Source organism: Bufo bufo, chromosome 2 (assembly GCF_905171765.1).
Source record: "Bufo bufo chromosome 2, aBufBuf1.1, whole genome shotgun sequence".
Taxonomy (NCBI): Eukaryota; Metazoa; Chordata; class Amphibia; order Anura; family Bufonidae; genus Bufo; species Bufo bufo.
The window spans coordinates 4,238,521-4,255,017 of NC_053390.1; the positions used below are offsets into that span (position 1 = coordinate 4,238,521).

The 16,497-nt window shown below is 48.9% G+C and overlaps 1 protein-coding gene across 1 annotated transcript in view; it reads right to left on the bottom strand.

Annotated features, from left to right (window-relative positions):
* The window catches only part of LOC120991958 (receptor-type tyrosine-protein phosphatase kappa-like), a 307,712-nt gene that overhangs the window by 109,168 nt on the left and 182,047 nt on the right, over window positions 1-16,497 (bottom strand). The window contains exon 10 of the mRNA XM_040420706.1: window positions 16,288-16,385. Coding sequence (XP_040276640.1) covers window positions 16,288-16,385 — 98 coding nt within the window. The remainder of the gene's footprint in view (window positions 1-16,287; window positions 16,386-16,497) is intronic.

The following is a 16,497-nucleotide window of genomic DNA, read 5'->3' on the forward strand; positions in this document are numbered from 1 at the left end:
GACAGGAAGACACAGGTGCTGGTTCTGACACGTGATTGGTGGCTCAGATTGAGGCTTAGGGGGAGGAGCTACGTGTGACTGAGGAGTTAGTTTCATTTTCAGTCAGAGGGCAGCTGAGGAGACAGGAAGACACCGGTGCTGGTTCTGACACGTGATTGGTGGTTCAGATTGAGGCTTAGGGGGAGGAGCTACATGTGACTGAGGAGTTAGTTTCATTTTCAGTCAGAGGGCAGCTGAGGAGACAGGAAGACACAGGTGCTGGTTCTGACACGTGATTGGTGGCTCAGATTGAGGCTTAGGGGGAGGAGCTACATATGACTGAGGAGTTAGTTTCATTTTCAGTCAGAAGGCAGCTGAGGAGACAGGAAGACACAGGTGCTGGTTCTGACACGTGATTGGTGGTTCAGATTGAGACTAAGGGGGAGGAGCTACGTGTGACTGAGGAGTTAGTTTCATTTTCAGTCAGAGGGCAGCTGAGGAGACAGGAAGACACAGGTGCTGGTTCTGACACGTGATTGGTGGTTCAGATTGAGACTAAGGGGGAGGAGCTACATGTGACTGAGGAGTTAGTTTCATTTTCAGTCAGAGGGCAGCTGAGGAGACAGGAAGACACAGGTGCTGGTTCTGACACGTGATTGGTGGTTCAGATTGAGGCTTAGGGGGAGGAGCTACGTGTGACTGAGGAGTTAGTTTCATTTTCAGTCACAGGGCAGCTGAGTAGACAGGAAGACACAGGTGCTGGTTCTGACACGTGATTGGTGGCTCAGATTGAGGCTTAGGGGGAGGAGCTACGTGTGACTGAGGAGTTAGTTTCATTTTCAGTCAGAGGGCAGCTGAGGAGACAGGAAGACACAGGTGCTGGTTCTGACACGTGATTGGTGGCTCAGATTGAGGCTTAGGGGGAGGAGCTACATGTGACTGAGGAGTTAGTTTCATTTTCAGTCAGAAGGCAGCTGAGGAGACAGGAAGACACAGGTGCTGGTTCTGACACGTGATTGGTGGTTCAGATTGAGGCTTAGGGGGAGGAGCTACATGTGACTGAGGAGTTAGTTTCATTTTCAGTCAGAGGGCAGCTGAGGAGACAGGAAGAGACAGGTGCTGGTTCTGACACGTGATTGGTGGCTCAGATTGAGGCTTAGGGGGAGGAGCTACATATGACTGAGGAGTTAGTTTCATTTTCAGTCAGAAGGCAGCTGAGGAGACAGGAAGACACAGGTGCTGGTTCTGACACGTGATTGGTGGTTCAGATTGAGACTAAGGGGGAGGAGCTACGTGTGACTGAGGAGTTAGTTTCATTTTCAGTCAGAGGGCAGCTGAGGAGACAGGAAGACACAGGTGCTGGTTCTGACACGTGATTGGTGGTTCAGATTGAGACTAAGGGGGAGGAGCTACATGTGACTGAGGAGTTAGTTTCATTTTCAGTCAGAGGGCAGCTGAGGAGACAGGAAGACACAGGTGCTGGTTCTGACACGTGATTGGTGGTTCAGATTGAGGCTTAGGGGGAGGAGCTACGTGTGACTGAGGAGTTAGTTTCATTTTCAGTCAGAAGGCAGCTGAGGAGACAGGAAGACACAGGTGCTGGTTCTGACACGTGATTGGTGGCTCAGATTGAGACTAAGGGGGAGGAGCTACGTGTGACTGAGGAGTTAGTTTCATTTTCAGTCAGAGGGCAGCTGAGGAGACAGGAAGACACAGGTGCTGGTTCTGACACGTGATTGGTGGTTCAGATTGAGGCTTAGGGGGAGGAGCTACGTGTGACTGAGGAGTTAGTTTCATTTTCAGTCACAGGGCAGCTGAGGAGACAGGAAGACACAGGTGCTGGTTCTGACACGTGATTGGTGGCTCAGATTGAGGCTTAGGGGGAGGAGCTACGTGTGACTGAGGAGTTAGTTTCATTTTCAGTCAGAGGGCAGCTGAGGAGACAGGAAGACACAGGTGCTGGTTCTGACACGTGATTGGTGGCTCAGATTGAGGCTTAGGGGGAGGAGCTACATGTGACTGAGGAGTTAGTTTCATTTTCAGTCAGAAGGCAGCTGAGGAGACAGGAAGACACAGGTGCTGGTTCTGACACGTGATTGGTGGTTCAGATTGAGGCTTAGGGGGAGGAGCTACATGTGACTGAGGAGTTAGTTTCATTTTCAGTCAGAGGGCAGCTGAGGAGACAGGAAGACACAGGTGCTGGTTCTGACACGTGATTGGTGGCTCAGATTGAGGCTTAGGGGGAGGAGCTACATATGACTGAGGAGTTAGTTTCATTTTCAGTCAGAAGGCAGCTGAGGAGACAGGAAGACACAGGTGCTGGTTCTGACACGTGATTGGTGGCTCAGATTGAGACTAAGGGGGAGGAGCTACGTGTGACTGAGGAGTTAGTTTCATTTTCAGTCAGAGGGCAGCTGAGGAGACAGGAAGACACAGGTGCTGGTTCTGACACGTGATCGGTGGTTCAGATTGAGGCTTAGGGGGAGGAGCTACGTGTGACTGAGGAGTTAGTTTCATTTTCAGTCAGAGGGCAGCTGAGGAGACAGGAAGACACAGGTGCTGGTTCTGACACATGATTGGTGGTTCAGATTGAGGCTTAGGGGGAGGAGCTACGTGTGACTGAGGAGTTAGTTTCATTTTCAGTCACAGGGCAGCTGAGGAGACAGGAAGACACAGGTGCTGGTTCTGACACGTGATTGGTGGTTCAGATTGAGACTAAGGGGGAGGAGCTACATGTGACTGAGGAGTTAGTTTCATTTTCAGTCAGAGGGCAGCAGAGGAGACAGGAAGACACAGGTGCTGGTTCTGACACGTGATTGGTGGTTCAGATTGAGGCTTAGGGGGAGGAGCTACGTGTGACTGAGCAGTTAGTTTCATTTTCAGTCAGAAGGCAGCTGAGGAGACAGGAAGACACAGGTGCTGGTTCTGACACGTGATTGGTGGCTCAGATTGAGACTAAGGGGGAGGAGCTACGTGTGACTGAGGAGTTAGTTTCATTTTCAGTCAGAGGGCAGCTGAGGAGACAGGAAGACACAGGTGCTGGTTCTGACACGTGATTGGTGGTTCAGATTGAGGCTTAGGGGGAGGAGCTACGTGTGACTGAGGAGTTAGTTTCATTTTCAGTCACAGGGCAGCTGAGGAGACAGGAAGACACAGGTGCTGGTTCTGACACGTGATTGGTGGCTCAGATTGAGGCTTAGGGGGAGGAGCTACGTGTGACTGAGGAGTTAGTTTCATTTTCAGTCAGAGGGCAGCTGAGGAGACAGGAAGACACCGGTGCTGGTTCTGACACGTGATTGGTGGTTCAGATTGAGGCTTAGGGGGAGGAGCTACATGTGACTGAGGAGTTAGTTTCATTTTCAGTCAGAGGGCAGCTGAGGAGACAGGAAGACACAGGTGCTGGTTCTGACACGTGATTGGTGGCTCAGATTGAGGCTTAGGGGGAGGAGCTACATATGACTGAGGAGTTAGTTTCATTTTCAGTCAGAAGGCAGCTGAGGAGACAGGAAGACACAGGTGCTGGTTCTGACACGTGATTGGTGGCTCAGATTGAGACTAAGGGGAAGGAGCTACGTGTGACTGAGGAGTTAGTTTCATTTTCAGTCAGAGGGCAGCTGAGGAGACAGGAAGACACAGGTGCTGGTTCTGACACGTGATTGGTGGTTCAGATTGAGGCTTAGGGGGAGGAGCTACGTGTGACTGAGGAGTTAGTTTCATTTTCAGTCAGAGGGCAGCTGAGGAGACAGGAAGACACAGGTGCTGGTTCTGACACATGATTGGTGGTTCAGATTGAGGCTTAGGGGGAGGAGCTACGTGTGACTGAGGAGTTAGTTTCATTTTCAGTCACAGGGCAGCTGAGGAGACAGGAAGACACAGGTGCTGGTTCTGACACGTGATTGGTGGCTCAGATTGAGGCTTAGGGGGAGGAGCTACGTGTGACTGAGGAGTTAGTTTCATTTTCAGTCAGAGGGCAGCTGAGCAGACAGGAAGACACAGGTGCTGGTTCTGACACGTGATTGGTGGTTCAGATTGAGGCTTAGGGGGAGGAGCTACGTGTGACTGAGGAGTTAGTTTCATTTTCAGTCAGAGGGCAGCTGAGGAGACAGGAAGACACAGGTGCTGGTTCTGACACGTGATTGGTGGTTCAGATTGAGGCTTATGAGGAGGAGCTACGTGTGACTGAGGAGTTAGTTTCATTTTCAGTCAGAGGGCAGCTGAGGAGACAGGAAGACACAGGTGCTGGTTCTGACACGTGATTGGTGGCTCAGATTGAGACTAAGGGGGAGGAGCTACGTGTGACTGAGGAGTTAGTTTCATTTTCAGTCAGAGGGCAGCTGAGGAGACAGGAAGACACAGGTGCTGGTTCTGACACATGATTGGTGGTTCAGATTGAGGCTTAGGGGGAGGAGCTACGTGTGACTGAGGAGTTAGTTTCATTTTCAGTCAGAGGGCAGCTGAGGAGACAGGAAGACACAGCTGCTGGTTCTGACATGTGATTGGTGGCTCAGATTGAGACTAAGGGGGAGGAGCTACGTGTGGCTGAGGAGTTAGTTTCATTTTCAGTCAGAGGGCAGCTGAGGAGACAGGAAGACACAGGTGCTGGTTCTGACACGTGATTGGTGGTTCAGATTGAGGCTTAGGGGGAGGAGCTACATGGAGACTGAGGAGTTAGTTTCATTTTCAGTCAGAGGGCAGCTGAGGAGACAGGAAGACACAGGTGCTGGTTCTGACACGTGATTGGTGGTTCAGATTGAGGCTTATGAGGAGGAGCTACGTGTGACTGAGGAGTTAGTTTCATTTTCAGTCAGAGGGCAGCAGAGGAGACAGGAAGACACAGGTGCTGGTTCTGACACGTGATTGGTGGTTCAGATTGAGGCTTATGAGGAGGAGCTACGTGTGACTGAGGAGTTAGTTTCATTTTCAGTCAGAGGGCAGCTGAGGAGACAGGAAGACACAGGTGCTGGTTCTGACACGTGATTGGTGGTTCAGATTGAGGCTTAGGGGGAGGAGCTACGTGTGACTGAGGAGTTAGTTTCATTTTCAGTCAGAAGGCAGCTGAGGAGATAGGAAGAGACAGGTGCTGGTTCTGACACGTGATTGGTGGTTCAGATTGAGGCTTAGGGGGAGGAGCTACATGTGACTGAGGAGTTAGTTTTATTTTCAGTCAGAGGGCAGCTGAGGAGACAGGAAGACACAGGTGCTGGTTCTGACACGTGATTGGTGGTTCAGATTGAGGCTTAGGGGGAGGAGCTACGTGTGACTGAGGAGTTAGTTTCATTTTCAGTCAGAAGGCAGCTGAGGAGACAGGAAGACACAGGTGCTGGTTCTGACACGTGATTGGTGGTTCAGATTGAGGCTTAGGGGGAGGAGCTACGTGTGACTGAGGAGTTAGTTTCATTTTCAGTCAGAGGGCAGCTGAGGAGACAGGAAGACACAGCTGCTGGTTCTGACATGTGATTGGTGGCTCAGATTGAGACTAAGGGGGAGGAGCTACGTGTGACTGAGGAGTTAGTTTCATTTTCAGTCAGAGGGCAGCTGAGGAGACAGGAAGACACAGGTGCTGGTTCTGACACGTGATTGGTGGTTCAGATTGAGGCTTATGAGGAGGAGCTACGTGTGACTGAGGAGTTAGTTTCATTTTCAGTCAGAGGGCAGCAGAGGAGACAGGAAGACACAGGTGCTGGTTCTGACACGTGATTGGTGGTTCAGATTGAGGCTTAGGGGGAGGAGCTACATATGACTGAGGAGTTAGTTTCATTTTCAGTCAGAGGGCAGCTGAGGAGATAGGAAGACACAGCTGCTGGTTCTGACATGTGATTGGTGGCTCAGATTGAGACTAAGGGGGAGAAGCTACGTGTGACTGAGGAGTTAGTTTCATTTTCAGTCAGAGGGCAGCTGAGGAGACAGGAAGACACAGGTGCTGGTTCTGACACGTGATTGGTGGTTCAGATTGAGGCTTATGAGGAGGAGCTACGTGTGACTGAGGAGTTAGTTTCATTTTCAGTCAGAGGGCAGCTGAGGAGACAGGAAGACACAGGTGCTGGTTCTGACACGTGATTGGTGGTTCAGATTAAGGCTTATGAGGAGGAGCTACGTGTGACTGAGGAGTTAGTTTCATTTTCAGTCAGAGGGCAGCTGAGGAGACAGGAAGACACAGGTGTTGGTTCTGACACGTGATTGGTGGCTCAGATTGAGGCTTAGGGGGAGGAGCTACGTGTGACTGAGGAGTTAGTTTCATTTTCAGTCAGAAGGCAGCTGAGGAGATAGGAAGAGACAGGTGCTGGTTCTGACACGTGATTGGTGGTTCAGATTGAGGCTTAGGGGGAGGAGCTACATATGACTGAGGAGTTAGTTTCATTTTCAGTTAGAAGGCAGCTGAGGAGATAGGAAGACACAGGTGCTGGTTCTGACACGTGATTGGTGGCTCAGATTGAGGCTTAGGGGGAGGAGCTACATATGACTGAGGAGTTAGTTTCATTTTCAGTCAGAGGGCAGCTGAGGAGACAGGAAGACACAGGGGCTGGTTCTGACATCTGGTTAGTCAGAGGGCAGAGAGAAGCTGAGGAGATAACTGCTCCAGAACTGTTCATGTTTATAGAAATGAGCAGCTTAGGAAAATAAGTAATTAGCTTATCTGAAAAGGAAAGCCCAGTGACTGGAAGCTGAGGAGAAGACAAGGAAATAAGACACATCAGGTTGGTGCAAGTCTATGGAAATGACCTCAGGTCTGATGTTTATATCCAACTAGCAGAAGGACGCGGCTTCGCACGGGTATATTTAATCTATTTCATTTAATGTTTGTGTGTGTCATTAAAATATATCAACAGTATCCACTATAACAGTGACATCTACAGTATCACGCCCCTTTATCAGTGACCTCCACAGTGGCCTGCCCCCTTAACAGTGACCTCCACAGCAGCCTCCCCTTTAACAGTGACCTCCACAGCAGCCGCCCCTATATTAGTTACCTCCACAGTACCCTGTCTCGTTAACAGTAATTTCCACAACACCCTGTCCCCTTAACAGTGGCTTCTACAGCGATGTGCCCCTTAACACTGACCTCTATAGCAGACCGTCCCCTTAACTATGACCTCCACAACAGCGGGTAGGCCAGAGGTCCGGATTTAGGCCGGACAGTCCAGGGCCTGGCGGACACAGGGATGTCCTTTTGAACAGCTCACTCTCAGACAGCAGGGAGAAAGTCACCCTCCCTCCCACCCCTGTAGCTGACAGAAGTTGATTTTTACCTTCATTTTTTCAATCCCGGGCTGTGAAGTGGGAGGAGGCGTGGCTAAGAGGGACCTGGGGGTGGGGGTTTCAAGTCCATCTTTTGAGGATGGCCTGAATGACCACCCTACCTGCCCCCTTATCTGTGACCTCCACAGCGCCCTGCCCCTTTAAAGCTGACCTACAGCAGTGAAGAAAAATGGCTGGGTTGTTATGGAAACCTGGTGTAAAACTGTGTGTATGTGGAGACTAAAGGCCTGCGAGCTTCTATTGGGTGATAAGGGTCATGTGACCAAGCTTCTATTGGCTAGTGCATTTTTGGGAATATCTCAGGAACAGTACATGCTAGAGAGCTGAAGCCCGGTCTAAATCCTTCCCGGACACCTGATGTACCTGTGTGCCAAATTTCGTGATTGTAAATGCGATGGTGCGGATTCCTTTAGTGGACATACACACATACATACATGCACTCAGCTTTATATATTAGACTAGCAGAAGGACCCGGCTTCGCACGGGTATATTTCATCTATTTTTATTTAATGCTTCTGTGTGTCGTTAAAAGATATCAACAGTATCCCCCCTAACAGTGACCTCTACAGCACCCCACCCCTTTAACAGTGAACTCCACAGTCCCCCACCCCCTAACACTGACCCCCCCACAGTGCCCCGCCACTTTAAAATGGGACCTCCACACTAGCCCATCCCCTTAACTTTGACCTTTACAGCAGCCCGCCCCTTTAACAGTGAGTTTCACAGGACCCTACTCTCTTGACAGTGACCTCCTCAGGGGCCCGCACCCTTAACAGTGACTTCCACAGTACCCCGCTCCCTTAACAGTGACCTCACAGTACCCTGCTGCCTTAAACGTGACCTCTACAGCAGTTGCCCCTTTAATAGTTGCCCCTGCCTCCTTAACAGTGACCTCCACAGTGCCCTGCCCCCTTAATGCTAGCAAGATGAATTTTTCTGCGACTGTCGTGTCGCAGTCGCAGCATGTCACATGTCGCAGTGCAACACCATAGACTATTATTATAAAAAAATTTGCGCAACACATGTAGCAGTGTAGCTGTTACTATGAGGGTCCATTCACACGTCCGTTAGTGTTTTGCGGATCCGCAAAACACGGACACCGGCAATGTGCATTCCGCAATTTGCGGACCGCACATCGCTGGCACTATAATGGGAAATGCCTAATCTTGACTGCAAAAAGCCTTTTGTAGCGTGTATAAGTGGAAAAAAATAAGGGCCTATTTGCAGTTCAGCGGTGCTCAACAGACAAGATCCCTTTTTTGGGGGTTATTGTTCTGACAGATCAGAGTAAGGGCAAAATAATCAGTGATGTAACACACTGCTTAATACTGTGATTGTGTTTCATGTAAATTGTGCTTGTATATGAGTTCCAATAAAGTTGCATAGGGTGGGGGAGGTTCTAACAAGCCTCCCATGGCTGACTCCTCCCACAGTACAGAGGAGAAGGAGAAGGAGGTCAGTGTGTGTGATGTCTGAAGAAAAAACTGCACCTCAGCAGCCATTTTGGAGAGCTATCGAAACTCCATAGTTAGTTCCATGAACCAGCTCATAGAAGGGAAAGATTACAGAAGATCCAGGCAACTCAGAGTGGGAGTGAAAATATTGGCAAAGGAAGGTAACCGTTGTTTATCAGGCTCTAGTCTCCTTTGCATTAGGTGGAGAGATTCTAAGCTTCAAGCTGCCCACCATAACCAAGGACAGAAAGGCCATTTGTCAGAATATAGTATTCCTAGAGAGGATACAGAAGTATATGACTATACAGTATAGCAGAGATAGTCCATCCCTCCAGCCTGGAGAAACAAGGGAGAAAGATTGATTGTCATAGAAAACTGCCTCTTATGCAACTTCTGGGAACTAATCTGAATCACTGTAAAAGCTGCCTTGCTGTAAATGACTTTTGCATACATTGATGACCTTTGGATTAGCTTCAGTAAAGTACTGGGAGTTTGTTAAGAAACTCTGTCTCCTTATTCCACTTCATGTCCTAATTGCACCTCACAATGCTGGCGTCACGGACAACCGAGCTCCCAGCCCCAAAGCACCATAACCACCTATACCATCAAGGGCACCTCGACTACCATCTGGCTGGTAATGTCCTAACTAGAGAGTGCCCTGGAGGATTTACTGCTGCCTTCCTCATCACTGCACGCCGACCCAGGGAGGCTTTGCTAACTGTGAGTAGATGAACTACTACCCCCATCGGCCCACTGTGCCTCACGGGTTGCCCCTGCGGTCCGGTCCGCTGCATCAACACAAACTTACTGCTGACACACTCTCCACTCTGTCGGGGTGCTATACTTGTATAAGAGTTTAATTGAACATCGACTTGTAAGGCTGAGTTCACACTTGAGTTATTTGGTCAGTTTTGGCCCTGTGACTGCCCAAATAAGTGAAGTGTGCAGTGATTCTAAGAGCGACGCCTGTCATCTGCATGTCATACTGACTCACAGTATTATTTCACTACCACAGCAGACTCCCTATGCGTGTTACTGCAAGGCACAGTGTTCTACACCACTATAAAGGCTCTCTGCAGCCAGGAAATAGCCATTTTTTAACGCGATTCGGCGTGAATAAATTCGGATGTAACCAAATTTTTGGGAAAAATTCGCTCATCTCTAGTGCTGTTGTTATAGGTTCTGGAAAATCCAATTACCGGTAAGTGTAATTATCATTTTTGCCCAGAAAATGATTGTAATTTACACATGTTTTTGTACACATTTTTATTTTCTTTGGGTGTACTGGAACAACACCAAAAAACTGAGAAAAAAGGCAAATTGGACATAATTTCAAACAAAACTCCAAAATGGGCCAGACAAAATTGTTGGCACTTTTTCAAAATTGTGGGTAAACAAATTTGTTTCAAGCATGTGATGCTCATTCAAACTCACCTGTGGCAAACAGCACAAACAGTCATATGACCGACCACCCAGCGATCATCAGATTCCTGGAGTAATAGAGTTACAGCGGTGCTGTATACTAAGACCCATTAAAGTTGGCATTTAAAAATAGTGCCCACTCGCATAATGTTGATCTCATATATTTAACCTCACATAGATTTGACCATGGCATCTGGAAAGTTGAAGACTGGGTGCACACGCTCCCAGCCATGTACCATCTACCTCCAGCGAGGATCGGGGGAGCCGGATGTAGTGTGCGGCAGCCTCTGTACTCGGAGTAGTACAGAGCTCCCGCACATTAGTTCCTGTGGAGCCCCTGCCTGTGGCTCCATAGAAGCACACTGTAATTCTCATAAACTCCAATGTTAATGATTGCTTGTTATGGTTCCCTAAGGGAACTATTAAATGTGTAAAAAAAATAAGAAAAAAGTAAAAAATAAATTAATTAAAAAATTCTAATCATCTCCTATTCCCCAAAATTAAAATACATAAATAGTAAAAAAAAAATAAACTACATGGGCATTGCTGCATGTGTACTATTAAAATATAAAAATATTTATCTCATATGGCAAACGGCAAAACAGGAAAAAAATCTAAATGGACGATTCGCCATTTTTTTGGTCACTTCACTTTGCACAAAAAAATAAAATGAATAAGTGGTATGCTATCAATAAAAAGTACAGATCGCCCGCAAAAAACGAGCCCTCACACAGCTCCATACTAGTGTTGAGAGAACACTTTGTGAGTTCGGGTACCCGAACCCGAACTTTTCCGCAAAAGTTTGAGTTCGGTGTTCGGGCATTTTAATAAAGCCAATCAACAAGCCTAGCAACGGCATTGCTGTGATTGGCCGGTGCATCATGTCACCCAGCCTGTATACATGCTGGGTCATGTGTAGCACCGCTTATCAGCTCTGAGTAGTGCAGGGACAGGAAGCAGTTGAACAGATCGAGAGGGTTAGGAAGTTAATCTGGTTTTAATTCTGTGGGTGACCTATAGCGATTTTTTTGTGGGTGTGGCCGGTAATTCTGTGGGTGACATAAACCCATTTTTGGTGTCCGATACACCTGCATTACATCTGTGACACAGAAATACAACAGTTAATCTGTCTGTTAATTCTGTTGGTGACCTCAAAGAATGAGGAGAGCATCAAATAAAGGATGTGGCCCTGGTCATGGTGCTGCTGGTGTTGGGAGAGGACGTGGTCAATCTGTGCCAGCTTCACGCCCAAATGAAACACCTTCCTCAGGTGCACGCAGGCAACAGGACATTCTGCGTCATTTTGTAGCCCCAAATACCGGTGTACGAGTGGTGAGGCCATAACATGTAGAGGCAGTAGTAGATTGGATGGCTGACAGTGCTTCCAGTTCCTTCACATTGTCTCCCACCCGGTCTACTGCTGAAAGCGCAGAGTTGACACCAGTGGCCCTCGGGCATCCGTCTTCCACCTCAACCCCTTGCAAATCAGCCAAGCAGTGTGAGCCCCATGTCATGCAGTAATCACTTATGCTTTTTGATTACTCTGCTGGCAGGGTTTCCATGGGCCATCCACCTAGCCCTGCCCCAGAAGTGGAAAAGAAGATGCCCAACCACTTATGTTTGAGGATGTGGACATGGGAGGACCACCGCAGCACGTCTCTGATGATAATGATGAAACACAGGTGCCAACTGCTGAGGCTTTCTGCAGTGTGCAGACCGGCAAGGAGGGCAGGGGTGAGTAATTGGTGGAAGATGATGGGGAGGATGATGAGGTACTCGACCCCACATGGAATCAAGGTCATGCCAGTGACAGTTCGGAGGAAGAGGCAGTGGTCACGCAGCGCCAGACGCATAGCAAAAGAGGGAGCAGGGTGCAAAAGCAGAGCGGCCAGTACACCTGCTACTGCCCACCGTGCTTAGGGACTGAGCACACCAAAGCCAGCTCCAAGGAGTTCCCTGGTGTGGCAGTTCTTCAGGCAGTGTGCTAACGACAGGACACAGGTGGTTTGTACACTGTGCAGTCAGAGCCTGAAGCGAGGCATAAATGTTTTAAACCTGAGCACCACCTGCATGACCCGGCATCTAACTGCAAAGCATGAGCTGCAGTGGAGTAGACACCTTAAGAACCCTGAAAGATCAGAGGCTCCTCCTGCTCCCTCTTCTGCTGCGGTCTCGTCCTCTTCCTCCTCCTCTAGAGCCACAGGGGGACCTGCCACCCCGCAAACAGAGGATGTGGCAGCAACACCACCGTCATCATCACCCAGCATGTCCACACTGTCCCATAGAAAAGTTCAGCTGTCCATCCCACAAGCACTGGAGAGAAAGAGGAAGTATCCCCCTACCCACCTGCAAGCCCTGTCCCTGAACACCAGCATTTTAAAATTCCGGGCATTTGAAAAATGCTGCCATTCCATCTGGTTGGAGACAGAGGTTTAAAAACCTTATGGCGGTGGCTGTCCCACAGTACGTGGTTCCCAGCTGCCACTACTTTTCCAGGCGGACCATCTCTGTCCTGCACAACCAAGTGGCAGACAAAATCATGTGTGCGCTGCACAATGCCATCTGTGGCAAGGTCCTCATAACCACCAATACGTGGACCAGTAAGCACGGGCAGGGACGTTATATCTCCCTAAATGCACACTGGGTAAATGTACAGCTGGGCCTGATGTGCAAAGTGGTTTAGCGCATGTCCTACCGCCAATGAGGATTGCTGGACGTTTCTTGTTGCCGCCTCTTCATCTGGTCAGTGTAACACCTGCACCACCAACTTCAGCACAGCCAGGGGGAAACGACAGTAGGCTGTTCTGAAACTCATCTGTTTATGGGAAAGACCCCACACCGCGCAGGAGCTGTGGGCAGGCATAGAAGAACAGACCGATAAGTGGTTGGTGCCACTGAGCCTCAAGCCCGGGTGCTGGTGTGTGACAATGGGCGAAATCTCGTAGCAAATCTGGGCCTAGCTGGTTTGACGCACATCCCTTGCCTGGCGCATGTGCTGAACTTGGTGGTGCAGAGGTTCCTGAAAAATTACCCCGGTATGTCAGAGCTGCTGCAGAAAGTGCGGGCTATTTGTGCGTGCGTTCAGCATTCTCACCCTGCTGCTGTTCGCCTGTTTGCGCTGCAGCGTAACTTTGGCCTTCCCGCTCACCACCTCATATGCAACGTACGGTGACGCCTTGCCTTCTGAGAGGCCTGAGAAGATCTGACAGACTTGCTACACGTGAGTCTATCTGACAGATTGTTCTGTTTCTCTTTGTTGTGGTTTTAGGCAAGATCCCACCTCCCACAGGTTCTGCTGATTAGCCATTTAGTGGTGCTATTTATACTCGCCTCTCACTACAGCCCTTGGGGTTTATATTTGCTTCTGGAGTTCTCAGCTGGTGTTTGGTGGATTTCCTGCTCCCCGTCTGTCTTAAGCAAAGTTCTATTCCTTCCCTTTTGTTGTCTGTTCTGGCTAGGCCTCAGGAAGACGCTAGTTCCTGCACCCTAGCTGCGGGTTTGTTACAGTTTCAGCTAGGCTTAGGTTCCAGCGCATGAGAATTTCCATTTTTAGGATTTGCTCATGTTGTCAGCAGACAGGGAAAGACTCAGGGATGTCAGTTGGTGACCTTTCCCTGTCCCCTAGCTTTGGGGCCTAGCCTGGTGTGTTGTGGCTTTTGTTGTATTTGGTTTACTTCCCTTCCCTCACCTACCGTGACACATACCCACAAGGAGAGACTGTGAAAGTAGCAGCAGGCGACAGTGGAGTTTCAGCTGCAGCACGCACAGGTGAGTCGCTCTGTGGAACAGCAACACTTCACCACCAACGAGCGGGCCTCCATGTGGGACCTGTGTGCCTGTTTCGAGTACTCCACCAATATGCCAGTGCTGATGATGATGTCATCAGCGTTACTATCCCATTTCTATGTCTCCTTAAAAAAACGCTTCAGCCGTTGATGGATGAGGATGTAGCACAAGAGGAAGAGGAACAGAGGTGGCTCAGAGGGTGGGTTCCTGCACCAACAGCGGCCAGGTACCCAACTGACCAGCCAGGGCACAGTTTTGGAACATGAGGAGGATCCATGTTCACAGCAGGGTGGCACCCAAATCAGCTTTCAGGCAACACTGGAGTGTGGCTGGGGGGGATACAGAGGACACAGACGATACACCTCCCACCGAGGACAGCTTGTCGTTGCCTCTGGGCATCCTGGCACACATGAGCGACTACATGCTGCACTGACTGCGCAACGACCGCCGAGTTGCCCACATTCTAACCAGTGCTGATTACACGGTGGCCACGCTGCTGGATCCCCGCTACAAGGACAATGTGCCATCCTTAATTCCGTCACTGGAGCGTGATCGGAAGATGCCCGAGTACAAGGTCACGCTGGTAGACGTGCTGCTGATGGCATTCCCACCTGACAGCGGGGGCTCAGTGGAAATACAAGGCGAAGGCAGAGTAGGAGGAGGAAGAAGTCACCAGTGTAGTAGTGGCACCTCAGAAGGCAGAGTTAGCATGGCTGAAATGTGGATAATGTGAAATGTAGAAAAGCTTTGTCAGCACGCGCCACAACAACCAGCACCACCAGCTGATATGGAACGTCTTAGCAGGAGGCAGCATTTCACCAACATGGTGGAGCAGTATATGTGCACACGCCTACACGTACTGAATGACGGGTCTGCCCCCTTCAACTTCTGGGTCTCCAAATTGGGCACATGGCCTGAGCTTGCCCTTTACCCCTTGGAGGTGCTGGCCTGCCCTGCAGCCAGTGTACTGTCTGAACGTGTGTTTAGCACAGCAGGGGGCGTCATCACAGCCACTGTCCACAGCCAACGCGGGCAAGTTCGTACCTTTGCCAGAGTAGAGAGGTATACCGGCCGTGCCCAGCCATTGTTGGGCTATGGCTCAGTTTGTGCGTTCTCTTTGCCATGTCCCAATGTTTTGGGGCCTCCAAAAACCAAAAAAATTTAAAATAAGTGAAAATAAATAAATAAAAAAACAACAAAAACAGTGTTTGGTTTTTATAGCCATTTTAGTGCACCAAAGTTTGGGTCCCCATTGACATTGGCCCGAAGTTCGGCCGAACACGACGAACCGGAACATCCACAGGTCCGCAAAAGTTCTGGGGGTCGGAATTTGGTAATGCAAAGAAAAAAGAAATAGATTTTCCAAAGTTTGTATTATTTTCAGTATTAAAATACTATACATATGTGGTAATGTTGTAATCGTACTGACCCAGAGAATGAAAGTAACAGGTCAGCCTTGCTGTATAGGAAATGGTGTAAACCCCTCCTCCCCCAAAATACTGGCGGAGTGGTGTTTTTTTTTATTTTTTATAATTCCACCCCATTTTGAATTTTTTCCCCCGCTTCCCACCAGACGGTATGCAACCATAAATGGTGCCATTAGAAAGTGCATCTTGTTCTGCAATAAACAAGCCCTAATACAGATATGTGAATGAAAAAATAAAAAGTTATGGCTTTGGGAAGGCATGGAGTAAAAAAACGAAAATGAAAAATGGAAATTACCCCATCTTGAAGGGGTTAATGACCATTTTAGTGCTTCTTTCTCCTTTAATTCCTTGTAATGAAGTTGGTTAGTGGTACCTGGTCGTGTTCCAGAAGTCTGAAGTAACTGTACATGAGTACTGCACACGGAAGGCCTGTAGGAGGGGAAGCTCGCTCATTCGTTCACGGCTTTGGAGACCGTTACTTCATCTTGTTATCTTTTGTATATATCTTTTATCATATTTTAGTAAACTTTTTACACATCTAAGTTGTATTAAGTCTATTTTTTCTCGACTCAGGCTGGCTGCTCAGGAGACGTGTCCCATCCTAGGGGGCATGTCCTTTCTACTGCAGCCTTCTCCCTGTAACTGTCAACTAGTGGCAGTTGAAGGATGGAACTGAGCATGTGCGGCCATTTCAAAGAGGTGGACAGAGAAGTAATATAACAAACAGCAGGTGGTGCTATACAGATACGTTTTATTGAAAGGCTCAGTGGCTGTAATCAATCTTAAATTACATGCAGTTACAAAATCTTTCAGATCCAGGGGCTGATTTGAAAAATGTAGAATATTTTTTATGGGACAACCTCTTTAAGGTCAACAAGTGCCCGATTTGAGGAGCTAAAGAGTCTGTCTCCGTGATTAACATGACATTTCAGTAAAATCTGCTATTACATTAAGCGTCTTACCTGAAAGCCAGTGATGTTCCCCTGTGCGTTAGACCGCGTCCAGGCTATTGTACCGTCCTCCATGCTGGGCGTCCGCACAATGTCTGGAGCTGCCGGAGCTGGAGATAAGAGGGGGAATCAGAGCAAATTGGAAGCTGGCTATAGAAAATAATGGTGGGACGTGAATTTACAGATCCCACAGCTCTGCACATTACTCCCATCATCCCCCAG